At 60.5% G+C, this 26,213-nt stretch overlaps 1 protein-coding gene across 2 annotated transcripts in view; it reads right to left on the bottom strand.

The window, feature by feature from the left end:
- Positions 1 to 126: 126 nt before the first annotated feature.
- LOC117654513 (protein GDAP2 homolog) overlaps positions 127 to 26,213 on the bottom strand; it is a 51,532-nt gene continuing 25,445 nt past the window's right edge. For both annotated transcript variants that reach the window (XM_034401186.1, XM_034401185.1), the window contains 10 exons: positions 25,915 to 26,057; positions 25,232 to 25,364; positions 25,046 to 25,155; positions 24,725 to 24,967; positions 12,523 to 12,742; positions 6,029 to 6,182; positions 5,103 to 5,242; positions 4,846 to 4,900; positions 4,585 to 4,728; positions 127 to 4,030 (listed from right to left, as the gene is read on the bottom strand). In XM_034401186.1, the coding sequence (XP_034257077.1) occupies positions 3,989 to 4,030; positions 4,585 to 4,728; positions 4,846 to 4,900; positions 5,103 to 5,242; positions 6,029 to 6,182; positions 12,523 to 12,742; positions 24,725 to 24,967; positions 25,046 to 25,155; positions 25,232 to 25,364; positions 25,915 to 26,057 (1,384 nt within the window). In that variant the 3' untranslated portion in view covers positions 127 to 3,988. The remainder of the gene's footprint in view (positions 4,031 to 4,584; positions 4,729 to 4,845; positions 4,901 to 5,102; positions 5,243 to 6,028; positions 6,183 to 12,522; positions 12,743 to 24,724; positions 24,968 to 25,045; positions 25,156 to 25,231; positions 25,365 to 25,914; positions 26,058 to 26,213) is intronic.

Below are 26,213 nucleotides of genomic sequence, written 5' to 3'. Positions count from 1 at the left end.
CTGCGTTCGAGTGCCAGCGCCGGAGGGTAGGCAGCCCAACATACTCTTTAGGGAATCCACCTCGTAATCTCTGCTGATTGATTTGTGAAAAAGTACAGAAGGGAATAGCGAAAAAAAAATCAATAATTCAAGTAACATTCAACATTGGGTGTATTCAATATCATGTGTTCAACATACATAAAAAATTAAAACTGTAAAAAAAGAGTAATCACAAACGCATGGAGTGGCCAATGAGAGGAAAATGAAGGCCAAAAGCAATGCATCTAACTATTACACATTTTTCCCTTTCATTGATTTCAATATGAACAAGAGCGCAGCGCACTTTTGAAGTAAATTTGAAAAGATTTCCCACTTTGTCTCTTATGGTGTCCTGTTGTCCACTTTATTTTTAGTTATGTACGTCCATGAAAATGTATACAAAATTAAACGAACAACTGGGACAGTTGTGATCAAAAGGACACCATAGAAGAACCATGAATAACAACAATCCTTTTTCGTTTCCTCTACAATTAGCAAAGCACAATATAATCTTAACAGGCTAACAATTCAGATAACAATTCTTCAGACCACTTTGCTCAACAACCCAACCGAAAGCTTTAACATTAATTTTAAAACTTCCAAAAACTTTGAAAAAACAATGTCTTAAGATAAAGGGAAATTGTAAAAATGACTGGCTTCTATAGAATGGGGAAAGCCATTCATCGTAGGAAAAAGCAGGGAACAAATAATTGCAACTATTTTTCTCTATGTTAGATGATAAATATAACCTTCAAACTATTGCATTTTAACAACTTTAACAAGTATCCACTCTTTACTGCCATCAGTTTTTCTGCCTTCAATACAATCTACGACTAGAATGCAAAAGCATTCCATGAGCTTCCAAAATGTCACAGGACTTCTCCGAACTAGTGGGGACAAAATGCTATAGTATGGGACAATAACTAGACCACTTTGACTGTATTCTGATAAGAACATACATAAAGAAACTATCTGACTCTTGATTTAAGATAAAAATAATAATTTAATGAAACATAAAAAAGAACAATTAAATCATAAATAGATATTTAGTGCGAGAGCTGTTTATTAACACTGTTTATATCCTGTGTGGGCACAGTGGTATTATTGGAATCAAAATCTACTGTCAGTGCATTACATTTCCTCCTAAAAGTAACTGGTGGTACTGATTGCCTAAAGAATACGCATCCCTGTGAACACATGCATAATATACATGGGAGGTGACACCCCCAATATGAAAAGATGAAGATTGTGTTGTTAGAAAACACATGAACACTCCACATTTGTTTGGCACTTCTTATCACTACACAGTGCCACAGCAGGAATGCACTTAAACAGCTCATTTCTACTTATACAGTCAATTCACAGCAAGTGGGGGATGCTCATTTTCCCTCGCACCGCACAGAGAACAGACAGTACTCATTGCATTCTGAAGCTCTATGAACAAACCACTAATCATATTTGACCTAGCAACAACCACCTCCGGGAATTTCCGGGGGGCAACTCTACAACCCTAGCCATTTGCAAAGCAAATACAATTTTTTCCTAATAGACACATGTGGTTGAGGATGAAATTTGAACTTTGTTAAAAATAAGATATTATTACCAACAATATTGATAAATTAAGGTATCTATGTCATCTACAGGCACTTGGCAAAACAAATCAACAAAATGAAGGCATGATAACAAGATACATTTTCTAATTTAATTTGGGATCGGAATGTATGATTGGTCACGGAGATGAAATATTCATAAAACAAGGCAACAGCAATCCAAGGAATACTCTATAACAGGTACTTGGTTAACACAGTAACTCACCTATTGCCAGTTTGCATTAAAAAAATTACTGCTCAAACATGCATTTTAAAAAACCTGAAATGCCCTTTAGGGAAAAATATTTTTGACAATGCATGACAGTGCACCTTCAGCAAACCCAATTGGAAGCACTGTTGCAAATTACTTTTATGTGCAAAACACTTCAACTATTTATCAGCATTGCTGTTACTTGGCACACAAGTATATTAAGTGTGTTCCAACAGAGACAAATACGTACATATTGCTACAATCCACATTTTAATTTTTATTTTTTATGACAAATTTATATATACCATGACGCAACACACAGAACTACTTTAACTTAGTACTCAGACTAAAATGAGTCACAAAGAATGGTATTTTTGGTTTTTTCCCCACTGGACCTGAATGTAAAAAGGAGTGACACCAAAAATTTCTAAAACTTGAACAACATTTACAATAACATTTTTTAAAAACCAGCCATTGTCAAATGACAAATGAGCCGCCAACAAATATGAGACATAACATACTAACAAGGAAAATAACTGCTCCAGGATAAAGTTATTACATTATCAAATACCCTAATTGTAAAAGCAGGTAGCGCGCAGGTGAACCAATGTTCAGATAAGTCACGGCAGTGGTTGTTCCGTTCACTTGCAGCAATTAAGAGCCAGATAAAGGTATATTCGTTTGAGTTTTCTGGTTCCAAGAAATTCAGGGTCTGCGGCAGCTTTTAGCTTTTAGCAAATACTTTACACCTATTGGGGACAAGATTATTAAGAGATGATAAAACCAAGAGAATGAATGGTAATTGCTGTGCTGGCACATACTAGGATGGGAGCTGTACACCTATACAAAGGATTTTTCTCACACTTTTTTTTGACCAGTACTCATAAATTAGCACAGCACTATTAATCACTCATAGCAAAGCACCATGAGCTATGATGGATGAATGGAAAACAAACTATTAAAAGTAGCATGTCAAAAAAATTCCAACAAGTTAACTTGGTGGAAAAATATAACAAGAGGAAGTGATTAAATCATGAGAAATCTCAAGAAAGAATAAAGTAGTGAAAGCAGCACTGGTAAAGTTTAGTGACTTAAATAATTGAACCTACAATCAAGTACACCCTGCAATCTCATTCAAGATAATGCTTGAGAAGCAAGAAATTTAGTCAACATAGTGTTGAAACTGTGCCAATAGAAGTATACATAGAATTCCATGATTAATATTTTCGTTTGAGAGACCTATTATCAGAGGCCCACCTCTGTCCACCTCTAACATGGAAATCAGCTAAAATAGTAGAAACTGATGTACAATTTTCATGTTGAATGGAGCAGACTGTTTACTGCACAGAGTAAATGTATGCAATGTCCAATCAATGGGACGTACTGACATGGTATGGAGTGCTTTGAATGTGCCACTTCTTAGACACAAGCATGCTATGATTTTGTTTTCTTAGAAGTATTAAGAAAGGTATCATCAAGACAACAGTACATCACAACAACTGTGTAGGAAAGACTTAGCTCTAATAATGTACAAGTTTTGATTTCCACAGACAGTACATTGCAAACTGTTAATAAGTATAACATATTGCTGTCGAGACGAGCTCCATATGCTCACCGCAGGAAATGCGGACACTTATCAAACAACATTACATAAAGTTTATTTTAATTTAAAAAACAAACAAAAAACACGCAGGTTTAACTACATATGACTGATAACTAAAGAGATTTACATTCCTGCATTCATTCATGCACACATGGCTCACTTCATAAAACAATGCTAAAATAACGGGAACGCCTATCTACGCAGTCTTGCTATGCACCTGTTCTTTGCCGATACTGGTATGCACCGACTAGTTCTTTTATGAAAATGCTTTATAAATGGCGAACAGACACACTTGTAACAACACATATTAGGGAGAGGTGAGTCCTTTAGGGGAAGGCTCATAACAGGGAGCACAGTGTGGCAAGTCCAATCCAGACTCCTTCAGCCAGTCCAGTAGAACCCGGTCAAACCCACTCCGCCCTATTTCAGTTTGGCGAGGACAAGGAGGTAGTGCACCAGGAGTTGCAGGCTCACATACAGGGACTCTGGCTGCTTCTCAGATTCATTCCGGGACGAGGACCTCCGAATGATGTAATCGGAGGGTTCCTCATGCCGGAAAAGTCGCCCCTAGGTGGGCTGAATGGGGTGGAAGTAGTGAAGTCCGTTGATCTGCGACAAAAAAAAAGAAACCGATTCAGATTACTTCGTGTTCAGGTCATTTCAGCGTTCAAGGCACACACGGTTGTGGAACAAAACAGTTGCGGCCACACTAGAACGTCGCAGAGGGTCAGTTTAGTGGTGCAGTGCAGGCAGCCTGTCGCGTCTGCTAGGTAGGCATACGATCATGTGTGGTCTGGCCCTTAATGGTAATGGTAATGCTAGGTAGGCAAGCAAACAGGCCCGCTACGCACCGCTGTGAGGAGGGCGGCCTACCTTGCCCCTGCGAGGCTTTGCTCGTGCGCGCTCGGAGCGGTTCGCACGGCGTCTTCTGCCTCCGTCGCACCTGCTGCGGGGCGATGGGGGTGACAGACGGAGACGGCTTCGTCTGGGGCATGTCCACGTGGTGCCTGGCCCGGGCCACTCCAACAAAGCACGCCGTCGGGGGCAAGGTAGGCCACCGTCTCCACACCGATGCGTAGCGGGACTAACCGAGTCTCTCACACCGGCACCCAACCGAGTTCCACTGAACCGGCATGGCACTTGGCAGCGTGGCTCTTTCTTACCGTCATGTCGTGCTCAGTGATAAATGCAGGGATTTCCAGGTCGTCCCGACTAATGATCTCGTACAGGCACTCCACCCCGGGCAGGCTGTGAACCTTGTGCTTGATGGCGGGCGCCATCAGTGTCGTGAACCACCAAGTCATCATCTGGAGAAGGACCAGAAAACGGATCTTAGCTCAAAACCATTATATCAAGGATTGTGGCCAAGTCTCAAGGCCAAACTTTAAGTTCAACATAGGCAGGCAAACAGTCGTCCGGCTCACCTTGGTCCAGAACGTGGGATGCACTACATAGCACGCCTTGAGGTTCTTCTTGTACCTGAAGAAACAAAAACAAACCGTCATTACAGCATGAGTGAGCCTGCCTCAAATGGCCATTGCATAAGGAATCTGCTGGGAAAAGAACGTCACCGAGGGACAAAGTCCCACGCCCGCAGCAGTGCAACATTACGCAAGGGCCATCGTCACCAGAGCAAAAGTGCGCCCAGGTAAGAGCAACTAAAAACCGGCAGCACACTCACTTGTATGGCAGAATATTGTAGACTTCCTTGAGCCACTGGAAGGACGGGTAGTTGGCCGTGGACGTCAGCGTGTGGAAGTAGGCGATGACGTAGTCGCTCTTCACCAGCGGGTCCAGCAAGTAGATGAGGTAGAGCAGCGCCTGCAGCACAGCGGGGGGTTGAGTGCGGTCACCGGGAGAGTAGTGGTGCGGGGTGGGGGTGGGGGCGGGCAGATCAAAGGAAGGGTGAAGCACGCGAACCAGGCGTCGTTCCATGAATGAGTCAAGCCAGGACGCGGTGACGTCATGACAGGCCAAGGCAGGCCAAGGCTGGCCAAGGCTGGATCGGGGGTGGCATCACACGTCATCACCACCGCACTACAGCGTGGGGTGCGGTGGCGGCCGGCGGCCCCGAACCAGAATAGAGCAAGATTGCCTCGGAAATAGAAAACGCAACATGCGTCCGCTCAAAATAAAAACACAGCCCGCCTGTCCATCTCGACGGCGAGGCGCAGGGCGCAGCCGAGAGTCGTTTTCGTCGCTGTCTCTCTCACACCTGCATGGGACGTCACATGAGTGCGAGAGAGACAGAGCGACGAAAGCGACTCTCAGAATCCGTCCGCTGCAAGCACGTCCAGCCGCCTAGGACGGCGGCGCTGGAGATGACAGGAAGGGTCGGCACGTGGTGGACACGTGGCGGGCTGGAAAGCACCCGGCCGGGCCGGGCCCCGCTGCCGCTGCCGCTGGGTGGGCGTGGGGCGTGGGTCCGGTGGGCAGCATTCTGAACAGTGCTTGGTCGCTCTCACGCTCTCTCTCTATCCCTCTCGCACGCATGCACCCTTGCGGAACGCCACCGTGAATGCGAGAGAGACAGAGCGACAAAAGCCCTGTGCTTCGACGTGGTGCGGACAAACGCGCCAAAAGGGCGTCACAGGCAAACTCACTCACCTTGTCCAGGTCTATCTCTTTGAAGCGGAACCACTTGCCGACGAACACAATGACCGGCCGGCCGAAGCGGTCCACGCCGCTCTGGTACAGGCAGCCGATGCCCGACACTTCGGACAGGTCCTCGGTCCGGGCGCGCCGCAGCAGGCGCTCATACCTGCAACAGTTACGAACGGGCGTCAGTGAACATACATAGGGCCAGAGAACAGGGAACGATGGAAGTCCCACTCAGAGGCGGCGCGCGCGGTGGCAGGCCGGAAACTGTACGTGGATCCCGGGAAGGGTGATGGGGGCGTCGCTCTCCCACAGTTAAGCCGCCTGGAAGGTGGGTGGGCAAAAAGTTGCACTTTGCCTCCACCGACAACCATCCCCCCCCCCCCCCCCGGAACCCATCTCTGGATCCCCCCTTCGCAGGGAACGCGGGGGTGCGGAAGTCGGCGAACACAAACGGTCCACGAGGACCAGCAGCAGGCTTCGTCGGCCTGCCTCTCTCTCACCCCTGCGCGACGCCCTAGGAGTGCGAGAGAGACGGCGCGGCGGAATCACTGACACTGTTGTGGCAGTCATGAGGCTGTGCGACTCGGGGCAGCGCGACGGCGCCGAGGACTGACGGCGGCACTGGAATGATCGATGGCTGCGATCCAGACTGGCGGACCGGGCTGCGACCGGCCCTCGGCCTGGCCGGAACATCGAGCGCGTTGGATTGGGGTCAGCGAAGGCCGCGGAACGGACTGCCAGAGTGGCGACAGACAGCCTGCCAATGGCTGGCGGGGCACGGCGGGGCGCGGCGCCGCGCATGCACATGCACGCCGCCGTCCTGCACTCACCGCTCTTCCTGCTCCTCCTGCTCCATGACCACGAGCCGCACGGGGGGCGCCTCGAGCAGCGCCAGCGTGACGCTCGGCGGCGCAGCACCGCGACAAAACCAGCGCGAGGTTCGCGGTTCGCCAACGGCAGCGACGGCGACGGCGACGGCCCGCGCAGGATGCGCGGTTCCCAGTCAAGCCGCCGAGTCTGCGTTACGTCCCGCGAGCGGCGGGCGCGGCGGCGGGCGCTACAGTCGGACGCTGACTGACTGAGCAAGCGAGTCGCGGCGGCTGCGCCGGGCTGCGCGCGCTGCAAGGCTCGGCTACTCGGCCAGACGCGGTGCAGAAAGGGGGAGGGGCGGAGGGCCGCCAACGGGTCGGACAAGTCGAGCAACACCGGCCGCACCGTGCCGTGGTCCAGGTTGTCCAGGTGAACGTGATGGCTCAGCTTGTCCAGCGAAAGCAAGGTGGCGTCCGTGCGGTCCGTGCGGTCCGTGCGGTCCGTGCGACTGCGGGCCCGGCCTAGCGTGGACTGGACACCACGCGGCACCGCCACACACCTCGGGCCGCGCTCCCCGCCACGGCCGCCTCGGCAGCGTCGATACAGTCAAGACCGGACACCGGGGAGCCACCCCACGCCGTGCCTTGGGACGCCCCGACGTCCCCGTCGTACGCGACGCGCCACGCGCCCCTCCCCAGCCCCTGCGTCGCGCTCCGCGTCGCGTGCGTGATTCGCGGTCTCTGTCGCACCTCGCCAATTATTGATTCGCCAAGACGGCAACGCATGCAGCCTGCTTGCCAGTGTGAGGGCCACGCCGCCACGCCGTGCGAGGTCCGCGGTGACGTCGCCGTCGTCCTGGACTGCGTGTGCCACGACACCCGGGTCCGGCCCTGCCGGGTCGCTGCGGTCAAGGGGCCTGCGAAGGGTAGCAAGAGCAGGGCCGCCAGGTCACCGCCGAGTCGCCCCACACACGGCACACGCGAGAGGCGCGCCGTCAGCGCCACCAGGGCCGCCAGGGCCAGGGTCGCCGGAAGCGGCGGGCCCAGAAGGAAGTGCGGGGAGAGGGGGGCGGCGGTGCAGGAAGGGAAGCAAAGGTGACACACAGGATGATAAGCAACTCGCGCCCCTTGTGTAACACCATGACGGCATGCCACCCCCGCCACCGCACCGCGGTGGCCCCGTCCTGCACAGTCGAGCGAGCGATCCCGAACAGTGCTGTCTCTCTCGCACTCGTCTGGCGTCGCGTGAGGGCGAGCGAGAGAGACGGGGCGAGAGAAGCGCCGTTCGGAAAGAGCGAACTCCCAACTGCGTAGTGCGCAGTCCTAATCCTGACTCGGCGGCGCGGCCAACGCGGCCAACGCGGCGCCACGCCCCGAGCGAAAAGTGGCCGTCGGCGCGCTATAAACAAAAACACGCAAAAGCGCGCCGCTACACTGCCGTGATAGGAAAGGTTGCGCTGGCCTCGTTCGTCACTGCCTCAGTAAGGCCCGCTCAGTGCATCGGGGAAACGGGAAACGCACGCTCTCAAACGCCCCAACCCGGCCGCCGAAACGCCGCTCTGCTTGGCCTCGGCGAGCGCGCGGCGTCACGGGGCCGCCAGCAGCACCGCGTACCGCGCGCCGCACTCCACGCTTCTAAGCAGCGCCACCAAGCCCTTATCAGGCTGATAATACCGTTGGCAAAATATTTGTAATACGAAACGAAAGCGAAAACCTAGGGGGGCGTCCCGGAGCTATGGGGGCGAGGCGACGACGAGGTGCAACTGGTGGACGCAGCGGGGGCTGCGGTGCAGCGTTGGCCTGACGCCACTGCGACGCTTCTACACCACCGCCTCCCTCCAGGACCAGTATGGCCGAGGGAGGCCCTCGTGCGGAAGGACCATGAGTCTTGGGCTTTAGGTTCGAGTCTCATGGAAGGACGAAGGCCCCCCCACCCGGCCCATGCAGTCGACTTCCGTTAGGTGGCAGGGCAACCGGGAGGCGCGTTGGACAGCTAACGAAAGGCCCGGGCGTAGGCCAGGCTCAACCGGGCCGAGGGTCTGGCCGCCCGGCGACGGATTACCGGCGGTGGTGATGACTCCGTGCCAACTATCGAGTGGTCAAGGCGTGCCAGCTAACGGAAGTCGACTGTAATCAGCGGGTTTCCAACTGTGACGCCCCACGAGTACGAGAAAGAGAGATATGGTGACGAAAGGACTGTTGGGAATCGGCCTGTAGCCACGCTGGGGCCGTGCGGACAATTTATTCACATCCAAAACATGTTTGGCCAAGCCGAAGTCAGTTCTGGCCGCGCGGGGCTGGTGGTTGGTGGAGGGGGCGGGGTGGGATGGGGTGGGTCGTCCCCGGCCAGAAGTTCGGCGCAGTTGCGGCGTCGCGCACTGCGAGTAACGGCCCTTTAAGACCGCCACTGCGAACAGGCGGCCGGCGATTGATTTCGACTGGTTTCGGCCCGGCGGCGCAGCGGCCGCGCGACGGGGACAGGCAGGGCACGGGGCACGGCCACGCCACGGAAGAGCACACAATCGATACCGGGAGCGATATATTTTTCGGGGAACAGGGAGGGGGCAGTCAGTCAGCTGGACGGCCTGGAGGGCCACGCACGCCACTCCGGGGGCCGGCCACCCTGTGCCGGCCGTGCCCCGCCCAATGCATGCTGCCTGCAGCCAAATGTCACACGCACACGCGGACGCGGAGGTGGGGGATTTAAAAATGCACAAGTCCGGGCCGGGCCCAGGAGGGGAGGGCGAGCCCTCTTTGCAGCAGAGCTCTGGCAGAGCGCGTGGTCCAGCCATTAATCGCAATCGCAATCGCCTGCCGGGTAGGCAACCGCAGGACATGCGTGTCCCGGGACAGCCTACCCAGCACGGGGCTCCGGCGGCCAGCCCCGTCAGCCCCGCCAGCCCTGCCGGCAGGCAGCAGGCTCATTCCGAACGGTGCCGTCGCCCTGTCCCTCTCGCACTACACCAATGCGCCTCATGGTAAAGAAGGCCCTGTCCTGAACCATCCTTCCGGCCGGCGAGCGCACTCTCGTCGGCTGCTGTCGGTTTGCAGTTTCAGTCTGCGTCCCAATTTTGCCGAAGCCCCCCTCCCTTCGCGATCGATCCGTACCGACAATGACACCGACATCGCCATGAAGGCCGACCCGCACCGCACCGCGCTCGCATGGCGTCGAGTCGTTCGGCCGAATTACTCGACTCGAGCAATCTAACTTTGAGCCACAGGCCGATAGCGCGCCGTGCCGCCACGCCACTGCAACTGGCCCGCCAATTAAAAGCCTCAGACCGGCAAGGCGGCGGCGTCGCAACTAAGTGCAATCGACGTGTGGAAGAAGCGAGGAAGCGTGTCGACCGACCAGGGCCGTTCCGAACGGTGCGTCCGTCTCTCTCCCGCACTGCAGCCCCTGGGCGAGGAAGTACTGTTTGAAATGAGCAGGTCGGACTGTCACTTAGCCGGGGCGTACTAGCGTAGTCAGGGTCTCTCTTTTTCACGCAGCACCACTATGTGGTCGGGCACGAGGCAACGACTTAGTCGGCCGTCACATAGAAACATTGACCACTCTTGCCGAAATGACTAATGGCTGGCTAGCCGCAGCCGCGACCTATGCGCCATGCCCCCTCCTTTCCCCTCTTTCCGCCCAAGATAGCATCGAGTCAATCTTCCAAACACGACAAGCTGGACGAGACCCATCACGGATCCACCAGGCCAGCCCGCCACCTGTTCGCCGCGGAAGCAAATAGACCATTTACCGAGCGCCACGCCAAGCCACGCCACCGCCACACTACAGCGATGCTTCCATCAAAGCCATCATGGGGGTGGCCGTGGCCTGAACAGAGCCACAGAACGCGACCCTGCACGGTCAGGGTATGCCTCACAGCAATTAGCCAGGCGGAGGGGGAGGGAGAGGGGTTCCCATACGGGGCCAATTGTTTTCACCGCCGCCCCTTCGGCCTTAGCCAAGGTGAGGCGAATCATCCAACATGGAGCACGGGCTAATGCGCAGGAGGCATATCGTGATACATTTTGCACCGCAAACGTTCCCAGCGGATACGTCGGTTAGGGCGGCTCCCCAAAGACAACACACTGGGTGTCGCCGCGTCGCCGACTCAGCGGGCCGATCCCCAACAGCGGTGCTTCGCTTTCGTCGCTCTGTCTCTGTTGCACTCGCGGGGCGTCGGGTAAGAGACGTAGTGACGACGCCGGCCGAGGAGCCCCAGCCACACCGCGCCTCGTGTGCGTCACTCGGCGTGCATCACACGTGCGAAGGCGCGGGAGCCACCTTCGGTCGAGCCAGTCAGCCATCGCCGTCCCTCCAAACCGCAGCCTGCTTGACCTCCAAGCCGACCGTCTCACTCCCACTCGTGGGCGCCAGCCCGCGCCAGCCCGCGTCAGACAGAGGCAGATATAGCGGTTCCAATGCGACGCCCCAGAACTGGAGCGCAAAAAAGCAACGGATTCCGGTTTGGCTAAAGCCAAAGCGGTGCGGCGGCAGCGCGGCGGCAGCGGTCAGAGCGGCAAACAACCGTCCAGTCGTCACGCGACACTGCAGGACAGCCCGGACTGGACTGCAGCGCGGTGCCATTAGACCGCACTTCATTCGCTGGGGCAGAGTGGGGCGGGGCGCGCCCGTTCCCACACTCTGTGTCCGCGACCGCCGCCCAGGCAGCAGGCAGCCCATCGTGCAGGCTGATGGCGGCGCTCCGGGACGGCAGGCAACCCAACCAACGCCTCTCCACCTCGCTGTGCTGTTTGCCGGCGCGGCGTCGGCGTCGAGTGTCCGCGTCCGCCGAGCACCGCCTTATCGCGCCCGGGCCGACGACGCCGAGCCCACATCGACATGTGGCTAAAGCCCGCCTGATAGGGCCGGGCCGCGTGTGAACAACGCGCCGCCGCAGCCAGAGCAGGGCGCAGGGCGCCACGCCCCGCAGCGCCGCCCCGAACGCAGCCCTGCAGTGACACAGGGCCACAGGGCCACGCCGCTGTTGCAAGCTCACGGCGGCTCTTTTCTAGAGCACGCGGGAGGGGCGGGGCGGCACTTGCCAGCCCGGCGTTTGACAGGCCATTACAGCCAGGGCTGCACAGTGCGCGTGCGGGGAAAGGGGGGGGGGCGGCGTTGGGGTGAAGCGAGGCAAATACTGCCCAGTTAGCGCACACTCCAGTCCACTCCAGCACACCGACACTAACAGCAGCAGCTGGAGAGCCGCTCCACTCCACTCGGCACCAAGGCCGCTTCAAGACTCGGAATAGTTTGGCCCGCGTGCCGAACCGAAACGGACCGAAGCATCGACATCGCCTCGCTTTGGCCCGCTTCGGTCCGCTTTGGCCCCATCACTTATCAACGTGCCGTGAGCCTCACACAATAAACGGGCGAAGAAACGCCGCGCGCCGCACACACGGCCGGCGATACTCCCTGCCAGTGCCCCGATCGCACTGCGACGCGGGGTATCGCCATCGCCGCCAGTGCACTAGCCATCGGCCGCAGAGCATTCTGCAGCTGCTCCAGGATTCAAACGCGGATGGAGCCAACTCCACCCTGAGAGTCTCGACGACGAGCTCGCCGCGCTGGACGCGCACATCGCCCGGCTTCTTCATTAGCACCTTCGACAGCTTCGGCGAGGTTGCCCCGAGGTTGCCCCCACCCCAGCGGTCTCCACGCTCCAAAACGCAAACGCCAAACATGTTGACACGACGTACCGCTCCTTGCTCTGGATCTGGCGCACCAGCTCGATGTCGGCCGCGGGCCGCTCGCCCAGCAGCCGCTGCTGGTCCAGGTCGCCCTGCATCTGGCTGAATGCGTGCTCCCCGATGCCGATGTGCTCCGACACGGCCTCGCCGTCGCCGCGCGTCTCCACGTACACGTCGCCCGAGCACGAGCCAGAGTGCACGCCGCCGCCGCAGCCCACGCAGCGGTCCACTGGAACAAACAGAGACAGAGTCAATATGGGCAGGCTGGTCCCGCGTAGTCCCGCGCAGCGAGTCGTCGCTCCGTCCCTCTCGCACTTGTACGGGACGCCCCGTGAGCGCGAGAGAGACGGAGTGTGGCAGGGAAGCGAGCGGGGTCCTCGTGGTCGGCGCCGCGGCGACCCACCCAGAAGGCTGATTCCGAGGGGGAGGTCTCGTCGCTGTCTCTCTCACACCTACACGGGAAGCTCGACGAGAGCGAGGGAGAGAGATCTCCCCCAGCCAGCGCGACTCGGTGACCGGCCCGGCGGCCCGCGCCGCCGCCAACCGGAAAGGCCGGCTTGCATCCTGTACGTCGTCATGCATTTAGACGGCCGCGTTCGGCCGCGTTGGGGTGCATTCATCATGACGGGGTCCTGCAGCGGTGATCAAAACAACAACAACACTGGCGGCCTTGGGGCAACCGAGCGCCAGTCGGGGCAACACGCCCGTGCGCGCGCAAACTGCGTGGAAGGGCGACGCAAAGCAAGTGCAAAGCAAGAGGCGGGAAATGAAAGCAAAGGGGAAAGGGGAGGGGGAGGGAGGAGGAGGGAGGGGGCGGAGGTGGCGACCGGCCAAGCGTGACCGGATGAGGACGGCGCGGTGCTGCGCGGCGACCAAGAGCACGGTAAGCATACCCCGGCCAGACTGTCATTCGCGCGAAACGAAATCCAAAAATCAAACGCGAGCGCGACGCCGTTCTTTCATCCTAATTTCGATTTTCGCAGAGTACGGGGGTCGGGCCGGCAGGTCGCCATCCACGTCCCGTCCACGGCCCCATATCGGCCCCGGTGCAAACAAGAGCTCTCGTGCAGCGCGCCGTGCCGTGCCGCCTACTCGGGCGACAACGTGGCGCTAACAAGGATTCGGGGCGTTTGAAGGAGGAGGGGGGAGGGGGCAGGCTGTCAATAACAGGAATTAGCTCTCCCGAGGTGGCAGCTCCAATCGGCGACGCGAGAGATGTCCTGCGCCGTCCAGCATCCCCTCGATCGGCCCGTCGCCGGCAGAGGCGTGCACGTGGTGCGGGTCCGCGAGGTAGGTACACTATTAGCAACCTCGTGACGCGGGCGTGGGACGGCCGGCCCGGGCGTGGCAGCGCGGCTGCGGCAGCCGGCTGTCACGAAACACCAAGACTTTTGACGACGTCAGCGTCGCCGCCCGCCGCGCCGTGCCGCCGAGGCACGGGGCAACCCAGGGCAGCCGCGCAGGCTTCACCGGCTCGGCCCGGCCATCCGCCCGTACTACACCAAGGACAGATATTTCGGTGGCACGCCACGCCGAGAGCCTCTCTGATCCTGGCGCAGCAGCGCCACCAGGACGTCGCCGTTCAACTTCGGCCCGACTCGAGTCATTATTTGGGAACGCCCGGAAAGGAAAGGGGGGGGGGCAAGCCCGTCGTGCACTCTCAAGCCCAGCGCGGGCACGCGCGGCGCCGTGACCTGGTGCCTGAAGAACAAGGGGAGGTGGCGGCTGGCAAAGGACCCCCGAGGGGGAGGACACCGCCAAGGGAATGGCTGAGACCGGCGCGACTGGGTCAGAGGCAAACAGCGAGCCAGCGCGTTTTCCGGCCCCAAGGACCCAAGGTGTCCAAAGCCAATTAAAGGTTGACGCCTTGCTTGCCGGCTCTGCGAGTCTGCGGCGGCTGTATCGATTTTCACTCAAGTTTCCACTGGCATCGATTTCTGACCGGACGGACGACAGCGGCGGCTGAATAAGTCATCCTCTTTGGACAGAGACCGCCAGTTCTGTAGACAAAGGCAGCCAATTGCGATGACCTAAATACTGGCGGGGCACCTAAAGCGCCGTCGCAGCGCGAGCACGCGGTGCAGCGCGGTGCAGCGGGGCGCAGTGCATGAGAGAGACAGAAGGCGGACGGACAGGACGGCCGGGGCATCGGCAAACACGACCGACACACGGACGGCGCGGCGCGGCACGGCGCGGCACGGCACGGCACGGCACGGCGCGGCACGGCGCGCTGGCACGCAAAGACCCGACACGGCGCCTCCTGCCAAAAAGGGACAGCGGGCCACGGCCGTTCCGCCGGACAGCCAGAATTTTTGATGCCCCGCCACGTGGGCCCCGCGCCCCGCCGACAGTGGAGTGGCTTCGTCGCGTCGTCTCTCTCGCACTCGTGGCGCAAGAGAGCGTCAGTGTTCGGAATACCGCGCTGCAGGCAAACCGACCAAAGGGTGCCATCGATCCTGTCCAGTTGTTCCAGCCAATCCAATCCAAAGCGGCACCGCGGCGGAGGACAAGGCGAGTCCAACCGCGGCGACACGTCCAACGAAGCGCCCGTGGACTCGGACGGCACCGTGCAGGCCAGACAAGCGCTCATGTCCGGACGTGGCATGTTCACCAGTGCACTGCAAGTGACTCCTTCGACTTCGCTTCTCTTCTCTTTCCGAGTCAAGGCGCGGGACTTCGACTCGGGTGACGACGGAGAGATCTCCCGGGCGGGCTCTCCAACTAAGTCAAGTGCAGGCCCGGAGACAGTAACCCCGGTAACGACTGGGCGGCTGGCCGTGCCGAGGCGAGGGATTTATCGTCTCATCCGCGACCTGCGCTGTGCAGCCGCGCGGCCGGTATAGCCGATCCCCGCCCCCTCCAAGCAAGTCACCATGCCGCTGTCGCTGTCACTTGTCGCGGCGCCCGCCGCACGCATCTCGCGCCTGCACTGCCCAGCGGAAGTGGCTGCCGAGTCAATAAATCGAAGCGTTGGGGGCGCCACCTGTTTGTGGCAGGGTACGACGTACGACGAGCCACAACAACAACGCGCACCGGAACGCCGACGCCACCAAGCAGGCCGAGCGCTGGCTCCAAACAGCGCTCCGTCTCTCTCGCACTCATTCGGCGTCGCGACGGGGTGCGAGAGAGACAGAGGAATCGCCCCACTGGCACGCCGCTGTCGTGAGAAGAGTACGAGAAGGACAACGACGAGCAACTTACGCGGCACGGGTTCCATCATGGCCTCAGACTTGTCACAGCGTCGTCACGGCGGCGACTGCTTGCTGTCTGTATCGCTGTCCCGCTGTGTCCCGCTTGGCTGCGTTCGGTTTGGTTCCGTTCTGCCTTAGCAGCGTCCCGCGGTCCACCGTGCAGACGACACTAGATAGCTCGGCCCGGCCGGCACGCACCGGCACGTCTACGTGGACGGCGCGGACTCGGGGATGCTCGGGCACCTTCCCACCGCGCGGCCAGCACCACTCTGTCTCCTCGCCACGGCCGGCCGGCCCAGCCGCCCCACTCTAGAGGTGCTGGCCGTGGCGGGCCGTGGCACCTCGGGATGAAACCCAGCTCTGCAGCTTGGCGCCTGTCCGCCAGGGCGCGCCACCGCCACACCGCCACCCTGCACCCGGCCTATACCCCTCCTCCCGTGAGTTTACTGGGCCTCTCTGCCTGTTTCTTATGGGCAGCCCCACTTTTCTCTCAGCAGTTCCCCTATAGGGACGGCATGTGAGCGGCCCACGCCGCACGCGGGATGGACCTGGCCCCCGTTTGCACGTCGCCTCGAATCTCGAACGAGATCTCGAACGAGATGTCGAATCACCCCGAGCCAGCAGAGCCAGCAGAGTGAGCCTTTGCTTCCGATTCCCGGGGAGAGAATAGCAAATGTGTACGCTCCGCGAGTCTGGTCGGGGCGGGGAACGGGGCGGGGGCGGGAAGGGGGCGGGGCTGACATGATCGGCTTACCTTCCCTCCGTCCGAATTCCTCCACGGAACGCGCGCGGGTTGGGCGCGGCCATGCCGAGCCTCTCGCTGCAGGCTGGCTGCTCGCGCGGCACGCGGCACGCCCTCGGAGCGCGTTCGAAACCACCGCACCCGGCCGCCTGCCGTCCCTCTCACCCCCGGCCCCTGGCCCAGCCCCACCGTGTGTGCGACAGAGAAGGGTAGAGTGGTGTGGGTGGCGCCGTGGATTAGTGTCCGCGTCCAGGAGGGACGGCATTGTCCCCGGCAGGATCCCGGACAGGATGACGGCGGCCCGGCTCAACCCGGACCGCAACGCCGGCAACGCCCCCGCCCACGGCATGGCGCGCGGCAGAGCCACGGCCCGCCAGTGCAAATAGCAAATCAAAATGAAGACACGATGACGTGGAGACGGCGAAGGGCTTACGCTGCCAGCGCGCCATCTGGCGGTGAGACGACGCACCGCCCGGCGGCACACACGCACGCGCGCGCAAACACACACTCACACCAGCGCGGGGTATTGGCGGCGTCGCTAAATGGTGGCACCACCCCTCCCCTCCCCCTCCCCCCGCTGCAGCGCGTTACGTGGCTTGGCCCGCTTTGCCGCGCTTCCTGGTCCTCTCTAGTCCTCGCCATCCACGATCCTCGCCATCCTTGCCGCCTCGGCCATAAGGCAAGTAAACTCGGCAATAAGTCCAACGACCTTGGCTCGCGCCTCGCGCCTCGCCATTGGGTCTTGGATCCCCACCGAGTTAGTCGTGACGTCAGCCATTTTCCGCGGGAGAGGCGCGGAGTGCGAAGGCGAGGAGCGCAACGAGACTCGCTGATGACAGGGCAAGGTGTTCGCGCGTCCTTTTCATCATGTTCTCTCCTTACCGAGCCTTTTGTTGTTGTTTTCGATTTTTCTGCTCCTTCCCCGGCTCGTCCTTTTTCTTTTTTGCTCTTTATCCGCGCTGCGCTACGCTCAAGGCTACGCTCCATCCCGGACAGCAGACAGCGCAGCGCAGCGCGTTGCCCCACCTCCTGTGCCTCCAGCGAGGTCCCCGGAGCCGCCATCTCATCCCCCGACCCCCGAGCCCCGACCGCAGGCTGGCCGCGCGAGGACCGGGGTCGGGCCAGGCCCGCCTCGCCGCCAGGCCCGCCTCGCCGCCAGGCCCGCCAGGGGTGCATCTTTATTGAGTCTGTCGTGTTCTCGGTTCCTCGGGTTCCTCGGCGACGCTATCTGCCGCCTGCCTTGCTCGTCCTTGGCCCGGCGAGCTGGAAGCGCTGGAAGCCAGAGCCAGAGCTCGGCGCTCTGCCTGGGGTCTGCGGCGTCGCTTCCTCCTTTCGGCCTTTCGGCTCCACCGCGGCCAGCCATGCTTTGCCAGTGGCGCGGCGAGCGCGGTGTATGGACTGCGGCGCCGCGACACCGCCGCCTTGCGCCACTCGCCCTGTCTCGCTCGCACTCTGTCCCACACGGCGGCGCGGGAGAGACAGAACGACGAAACGCTTTGCGGAATCGCGGTGTGCGGCGGACGCAAGCCCTGCGCAAGCCTCACGACTTGCCGCGGTTAGACGGGTCCGGAGTCTCTCCGCAGTAGCGCTTCGCTGAAAACCGATTCCGAACCGCGCGTCGTCACTGTCTCTCTCGCACCCCTGCGGAACGTGCCACGAGTGCAAGAGAGAGACAGAGTGGCAAAGGCACTGTTCGGAACGGGCCTGCAGCAGCAGCGCGACTCTCATCTCCAGCGGGCGACGACGACGGCCCGGACAGCCAATAAGAAAGTTGCCGAATGGTCCTTCGCGGCTGGCTTGGCATTGCTTGACATTGCTTGGTGCTTGAAATCACTTTGCTTGGCATCGCTGTTAGGCTGATTAATTTGTGGTACGACGAACGCCCTATTGCATCCGGGACGTCTCGCGCCGCTGTCACGTCCGCGTCGTCACCGGGGCTTTTTTATCGCCGCCACGCCCCGCGCCCGTCGGAAACTGACAGCGCCAGCGGCGGAGTCACCGGCGACACGGCATGGCGTGGAGAAGATTACCGCTCAGCCCACTGCGCTCTGTTTTCTGCACCGATATCGGCTGCACCGCGGACAGTGCTCCGTCTCTCTCCCGCCATTCCGTGGCGCCCCACGAGTGCGAGCGAGGCAGCGCGTTGCAGGCGTTGCCGTCGAGGAAACCCGGCCAGAAGCCTCTGCGCGCGAGCGCGAGTCCCTTGCGTCCAGTCCGGTCCCAGCGCGGGCGCGGGCGTCATGTGGGCGATGCTGGGCGCTGCGATAGTAATGCCGGCCGGCCCGATGACACACGGTGTGCCGGCCGGGCGGCCGGGCGGCCTGCGCACGCGGAAGCGCGCGCTGATGGGCTGCCATGGGCTGCCCCACTCCAGCGGTCTCGTTCCGAAAGGTGCTTCGACAGCGGAACGACCCACGAGTGCGAGAGAGACAGAGCGACGAAAGCACCACGTACTCGGATTCGTCCGCTAGGCCGGCCGCGAGCAGGCCAATGGCCAGGCATGGGCCAGGCCGGCGGCCGAGCCAGCGCCCGCGTCATGCGTGATTTTCCATAACGCCGCTCAGGCGGAACAAAAGTGGCCGCGAATCGAAGCGTCGTTTCGTCGCTCTGTCTCTTCCGCACTCATCGGGCATCCCGTATGGGCGCGAGAGAGACAGCGACGGAGTCTCCGGAACCGCACGGCGGAGTCCAGAGTCAGGTCCAGGAGGCAGGACCGCCTGCGGGACTGCGGGCCGAGGGCGGCCATGTCTCGTTTTGCAGTGCAGGCGAGCTTGTGTCGGGCCCGAAACGGCATACGATCATGTGTGGTCTAGCCCGTAATGGTAATGGTAAATGAGGACGGCCACCCGCCGCACGCCGGCGCTCGACGGGCCGGCATCGGCACGGCGCTCCCCTCGCTCTGTCTCTCTCGCGCCACACGAGGGGGCCCTGGGGGGCCTATGATGCGACAGAGACGGGGCGAATGAGGCCGATTGCTCGGTGCATAATGCAGCGGGAACGCATCTGGGTGCATCGCGCACTGCATCGCGTGGCGCATCGCTTGCATCTTAGCCTCGCGTGCCTCTCGTGCGCGTCGCGAGCGAGGTCGCTGGTCGGGGCGTGGTTGGCGGCGGCGAGCGGAACACGCCCTCTCGCCTTCTCTCTCGCACACTCGCGGATCCGTTCAATCAGTGCAGGTGACAATGGAGGGCCCCGCGCTGGGCCGCGGCCCCGGGACAGCGAGCCTCAACAGGCTGACCTAGGCCAAGCCTGAGGCGTCCCGGAAGCCAGAATGCCGTCCGGGCCCCTTGCTTGGTGCGGTGGTCGGCAGCTAGCAGTCTGAATCCGAAAAGTGCCTCTGTCTCTCTCTCTCTCTCTCTCTCTCTCTCTCTCTCTCTCTCTCTCTCTCTCTCTCTCTCTCTCTCTCCCTCTCGCAGCCGCACGGGCCGCCCCATGAGTGCGAGAGAGAGAGAGAGAGAGAGAGAGAGAGAGAGAGAGAGAGAGAGAGAGAGAGAGAGCGGGGGAAACACTGTTCGCAGTCGGCCTGCAGGGCTGCAGGACGGGGATGGCGATAGTGCATTCCGGCAGGACCGCAGTCGTGTACGAAACCGGCAAGCCGGCACTGCCGGGGCACTGCCGGGGCACTGCCGAGCAGCCTGGCCGGGCGGGGAAGGGAAGGGAATCCAATATGACGGCGCCACGGCGCCGCTGCGCCCTCCACCACAAGAAGGCCGACGGGCTGCTGGCTGCCATTCCCCGGCGCGGTCACTGACCCCGTGCAACGCCAGCAACGCTGGAAACGCCAGCGACGCGCGGCCCATCGACCGGGCAGCACGCCGACGGCCGCCGACGGCTCACCTGCCAGTCGTTGGCTCGTTCCGAGTTCCTGGATCACGGTGTCGACGGTGTCGGCGGTGTGGGTGCCAGATCCATGCGGAGTCAGCCGGTGCGCGCCGCCTCACTGGTCACTCACTCACTGCGGCCTGGGTGCGGCCCGCGACGACGACACTCGCGACACTCACTGGCGGCACGACGCCGACCAGGCGGACCAGGCCGACCACGCCGACGCCTCGGGCGGCGCGCAGCACTTCACGACGTCCCGCGTCCCGCCTCGGCTCGGCTCCGGGTCGCTCGCATCGACGGCCGACTCGGCTGGGCTCGGCGTGGCTCGACTCGGATCGGATCGACACGGCGGGCCCCGCTCCGCTCGACTCCGCTCGGCTCGGCCACTCTTGACTGACTGACTGACTCACCACTCACCGGCACCGTACCGGCGGCGGGCAGCGGCCCCGCGACGCCCCGCGACCCCTCCCCCCCCTCTCCCCGCGCCTCCCGCGCCGCGACGCCCAGGACACTCTGCGGCGCCGGAGGAGACAAAGGAGCAGTCCAGTGTGAGTGCGCCCCCCGCCCGCCGCCCCGCCGCCCCGCCGCCCCGCCGCCCCGCCGCCCCGCCCGAGCTGGCGGCCAAGGAGGAGGCACCCGAGGCCCGAAGGCACGGCGCCGTGGACAACAAAGAGAGACGCAAAAACCGAAAGCCGTGCCCGCCGCCGCTTCCGGCTGAATCACTGGAAGCACTCGCCGCCTCGTCTCTTCTGGACGTCCGCGTCGACACGTCGACAGTGGCGGCACGGAAACACACCTGGCCTTCCGCGAGGCGCAAGGCGCTGCATTCCAGCATTCCCGCTTGCAAATGGAGCGGCGCAACGGCGGCGAGGCGCGTTCCCCAGGGAACAGGGAGCGCCGTGAACGGCGCCCCGCCCCGTCCCGCCATGCCCCGCCCCGTCCCGCCCCGCCCCGCCCGCCCCGCCCCGCCCCCGCCGCCCCGCCCCGCGCCGCCCGCCCCGCCCCCCGCCGCCACCCCAGCGCAGCGCAGCGCCGCCGTTGCTGTCTACGGAACGGCCTTGAACAAAATCTAGACGCAAACTCATTGTTTCCGCGGCACGGCCGACGGGCAAGGCAAAGGCGGGGCGGGGCGGGCGGCCTGCATGTGATACCCAAACCCGCGACTACGCCAAGGCGCGCCAAGGCCTCCCATTTCGCTCCGGAAACAACGAACAGGCCGCCGTTGGCTTCTGTCGAAAATAATTCCAACTTCCACTTCATCACCGCCCCCAGCCCGCCCCCGCCGTGCTGGAAGGAAGGTGCCGTGGTGAACTCGGCGTTCTCGGCGTGGCGCTGTAGCCACGCTGATTCCCACCGGTTGTCTCGTCGCTCTCTCTCTCTCTCGCCCTTACAGTTTTTTTTGGCGGCGCGAGACGGAGCGACGACGCTCGGTTCGGAATCGGCCTGCAGGCACTGCCAGGCAGGGCGAGAATGTTTCGTCGAGTGAATCATCATCCCCGCCGACTAAGCCGAGAATTCCATCATTCCATCGTCCGCGTCGTCTAACTTTTTCATTTCGCTGGTTCGGCGCGTTGCGCGATGCGCGCGGTCGGTCCTGGTCGGTGCCGCGCCCTGCCCTGCCACGCCGTGCCGTGCCGTGCCGGTCTTTGCTCGCTGCTGCTGTTCCAGCCACGGGTTATTATTCAAGGAATGGAAATCCCGTTTGAAGCGCGGGGATTATTTTAATCGCAGGGAGGGACCCTCGGCGGCGCGTGGCGGCGCGTGGCGGCGCGTGGCACGGGGGCCAGCCCAAGTTGGGTCGTTAGGCGGCCCTGCAGGCCCTGCAGGCCCATCCCAAACAGGGCCCGCGTCGCGCCCCACCTCGCTCGCACTCACGGGGCGTCCGGGGCGTCCCGGGGGTGCGAGAGAGACGGGCACTCTTCGGAACCAGACTGCGGCCTGCAAGGCCTGCACGGCGCTAATCTGCCAACAGCTAACTTAATGGGGGCGGACTCGGCACTTTGCACGGTGGATCACGGCCGTGTGCTTGCAGCGTGCGTCCTCACACTCCGCGCGGGGGACCGTTTGGAAGATGATCTTCAACCGCTTGTCGGCCGTCTGCCACGTGATGCTGCAGGCTTTCCAGTGGCGTAGATAAAGTGCAGGGGGACACTTCTGGAGTGGGGGCCGAAAGAGAAAGGACGCCTCGCGGAAAGAAAAATTGCTCCGCCACTGGCGAGTCCCGAGTCTCTGGGCGAGTAGTTGCAGCAGGTAGTTGGGCTGATTGGGGCCAGCGGTGGCGGCCAGACGGGCAGGCAGCCAGACAGGCAACCCGGCAGGCAGGCAGCCAGCCAGGCAGGCAGGGTAGCGCAAGTTGGGGTGCGTTTCGCTTCGAGGAGCCTGAAAATTTAATGGCCAGTCCGGGCTACTCCGCGCACTCGATGTTGGGGCGGGGCGGGGCCAGCGGGGCGGCTGCAGGCTGGACGCACGCGATTCTGCTGCACCGGGCCCGGGATTCAGACCAGGCGGGGCGGACAAGGAGTCCAAAGGAAGCGGCGACAACGCCTCCTCGACTCCTCACTTCGGGCAGCCTGGGGGTGCGGGGATGCAGGGAGAAGGACGAGGGGAAAAGGGGGCAGCGGGACATAAACAGATTAAAGGATCGCGTCCCGTGACCTCTTAAAAAGCGCCCGGCGGCGGGGAAGGCTGCCGAAAGGGGGGGGGGGGTATTGATTGGGGGATAACGGCGGAGGGGGCTTTAGAGGGCATACATTGATAATACTCCTTACATGCGATACGTGTGTTTGACGAGCAGGCAATAAGCTTCGTATCCCATAGACTGCGGGGGGCGGGGCGAAATGAAGGGTGCCGGGGCAGCGGTGCCGGCCGGCAAGGACCTCGGCAAGGACAAGCACCAGCAAGGGGGAAGGCTCTGTCGGGGTGCCTGTACGCCCGCGCAGTCATCGGCAGATACCGAACGAGTAATCGATTGAAAAGACGGACAGACAGACAGTCCGCATGCATGTTCCAGCCCACGACCACGCACGCGGGCCAGGCCAAGGGCCAGGCTACATCGCCCGCACGGCTCATCAGCAGGCAAACAGCCGATCGCGAAAGGACTGAAAGGACGCCGCTTGGACGTGGCAGTCCCCAACAATAACGGTTGGACGGTTGGACGTTACCCCAGCCAGCACGTGACGCGCGGAGCAAGGTGACTTATTGAGGGGAAGGGGGCAGTTGTCAACCTGCTGCAATAGTGCACATCGCGCAGCGAAGGGGCTTCGCTGGGCCTCCTTAGTCCCTGCGCTGCACGCTCCGCTGCCGGCCGCCCTCGAGGGAGGGGGGAAGGGGGGGGGGCTGCCAATCAGCTGTATGAGCGCGGCCGATAACGATGCAAGACTGCCTGTCTGTCTGTCTGTCTGTCTGTCTGTCTGTCTGTCTGTCTGTCTGTCTGTTTGTATGCCTGTGAGTAGTGCGTGTGTCCCTCTGTGAATCGATACACGACACCACCACACATCCGGCGGCGGCACACGATTGATTCAAAGACGGCATGACGAGGCAAATGGTACAAATGGATCTTCAGTGTTGTTCCGTCACGAAGAGGAAGAGGAAAAAGGACGTAGAAGAAGGATGGGACACGGAAAGAGGTGGGGGTGAAAGCTGACATGGCGGTGACAAGGAGAGGGTACGGGACGGGGAGCATCCCACTGTGAGGACAGATAACACTATCCCTGCACCCCCTGCCGGATTCACTCGGTGACACCCCCTCCCCTCCCCTCTCTCCCCACCCCCACCCCATCCCAGCCTCAGGTGACAAATCTCGACCGGATCCGCGGAAAGTAGGTCATCCTCTTAATGGCGAAGAGGGATGCGGTGGGGCGGTGCGCTGTGAAATCGGGCCGGGACGAGGTTCAGCGGACGCGCATTCCGCGTCACGCAAATATCCAGCAACGCCGCGGGAAAAAATGAGAGAAAAAAGAACCACAAACACAATAAAACGAAAACACACCGACGGATTTGGAATGACACTGGAGGTCGAGGTGGGCAGCGTGGTCGTCCACTCCGTGCACCACCCGCGGCCCGTCCCGACCCGTCCATGGAGGCACACTGCGACGCGCCTAGAGATATACGAGCAGGCGAAGCGCCGCCACGCCCCACCACGGCGCGGCACCGCTCCCTTTAAAAAAAAATCCCCCTTCCCCAAAAAAGAGGAATTTTTCTCTCCCCTGCGGTTAACCCCTCATTTTTTTCCGTGCCCGCAACTGCAGAGTAATTTACACCGCACGCCGAAAACAAGAGAGAAAGCCATTCTGTCCAGTGCGATGAAAACGGGTTGGGGTGGCCCCGCTGATGGCCGCTGTCCCTTTCGCACTTATGCCCCCCGTGGGACCGCGAGAGGGAGAGAGAGAAGATACATGCGGTTCGAAACTGGAAAGAGGAGACGCCGTTCGGCGCGCTCTCTCTCCACTCGACTCACCTGCCAGCGAGTGGTGGGGGTTGTCGATGATCCGGATCTGGCGGTCGGCCACCACGGGCTCCCCCATGGGGCCGCCGATGTCGGAGGGCAGGAGCCAGCGGCACTGGGCCTCCTCGGCGGAGGACCTCGGGAAGTACAGCGGCAGCAGCACCTCGTAGATGCTGAGGTCCGCGTTGTCCACGGCGAGCACCACGGCGTCCATCTGGGAGAAGTTGGGCTGCTCCAGGTGCCTCCGGATCGTTCCTGAGCCACCAACGACGTTTGTTCATGAAAATTGTTTGATGCGCTTTGCCAAGCGAGCGGTTAGGCCCATTTACTTACGCAGTGCAATATGCGCGCCCCGGTCGGGTGGGTAGTTCCGTCTCACGGAGTTGATTACACAGATCCCTAGCGACTGCAGGTTGAGCTCCCGCGCTTTTTGGAGGACATTGCTGGAAGAAGAGATGACACTCGTCACAACATCTAGGTCGATCTGACGCGCGCGTCACGTAACCTAAGGTAACTCACCGGTAGCACATGTGGAGGGAGTTCTCGGCGGCCGTCTGGTACTTGATGTTGTACTTGGGGCCCACGGTGTGGATGATGAACCTGGCCGGCAGGTTGTGGCCCTGGGTCACTCGCACGCCTCCCGTCCGACATTCTGCAGAGAGAAAAACAAAGCGTCAACGACATTGTTCGTCTTTTTTTTGCCATAATGTCGAAACCTCCCCCGGCGAGACCGGTAAAAAAAAAACTGAAACGCGGCGCGAAAAAAATCCATCATCCGTGCTTAACGCAGAAAGTTTCTGCTGCTCTTATTTTGGCGCGGCGACAAAACTGTCAAACAGTACAGATAACGCGGTGGTGCGCGTCACACCGAAGGCGACAAAAGCCTTGACACACACACTGAGAGTGCGTGTCTACCAGCAACCCGCCACGTGGTCTATGGCCCAACTCCAGGTACACTCTCTGCTCAAACGTTTGGTGGGCAGCTTGTTTCCAAGCCCCCCACCGCGCCACCGCGGCGCCAAGGCCCCCAACGGAGGCTGGGTAGGCCGCACCGCATGCACGCCTGTGCGGCGGGACTGCCTACCCATTACCATTACCATTACGGGCTAAGCCTCCACTGTAAGGGGCTATAGGGTGCTGCTCGCGCACACTTTCTGAGGACTTAAAAACCCTTTTTTGAAAACGGACAAATAAAGCAGTACCTATGACTTCATTGATGATCTCGTCGCGCAGGGACCGGCCGGCGCGGAAGTGGATCCTGTCGCTGTGCGGGCTCCTCTCCGACATGGACTCGTTGGTGGAGTGCACCACGGCGTCCACGCTCAGCTCTGATATGTCTCCAGACCTGCGGGAAAAGAACGCGGACGCATTAGGGCTGAGAGAGAGAGAGAGAGAGAGAGAGAGAGAGAGAGAGAGAGAGAGAGAGAGAGAGACAGAGAGAGAGAGAGAGAGAGGAGACAGAGAGAGAGAGCAACGAAGCTCTGTTCGATAGCAGTACGGG

Source organism: Thrips palmi, unplaced genomic scaffold (genome assembly GCF_012932325.1).
Source record: "Thrips palmi isolate BJ-2018 unplaced genomic scaffold, TpBJ-2018v1 HiC_scaffold_10, whole genome shotgun sequence".
In the NCBI taxonomy this organism is placed as follows: Eukaryota; Metazoa; Arthropoda; class Insecta; order Thysanoptera; family Thripidae; genus Thrips; species Thrips palmi.
This window is presented reverse-complemented; position numbering and strand designations above follow the sequence as displayed.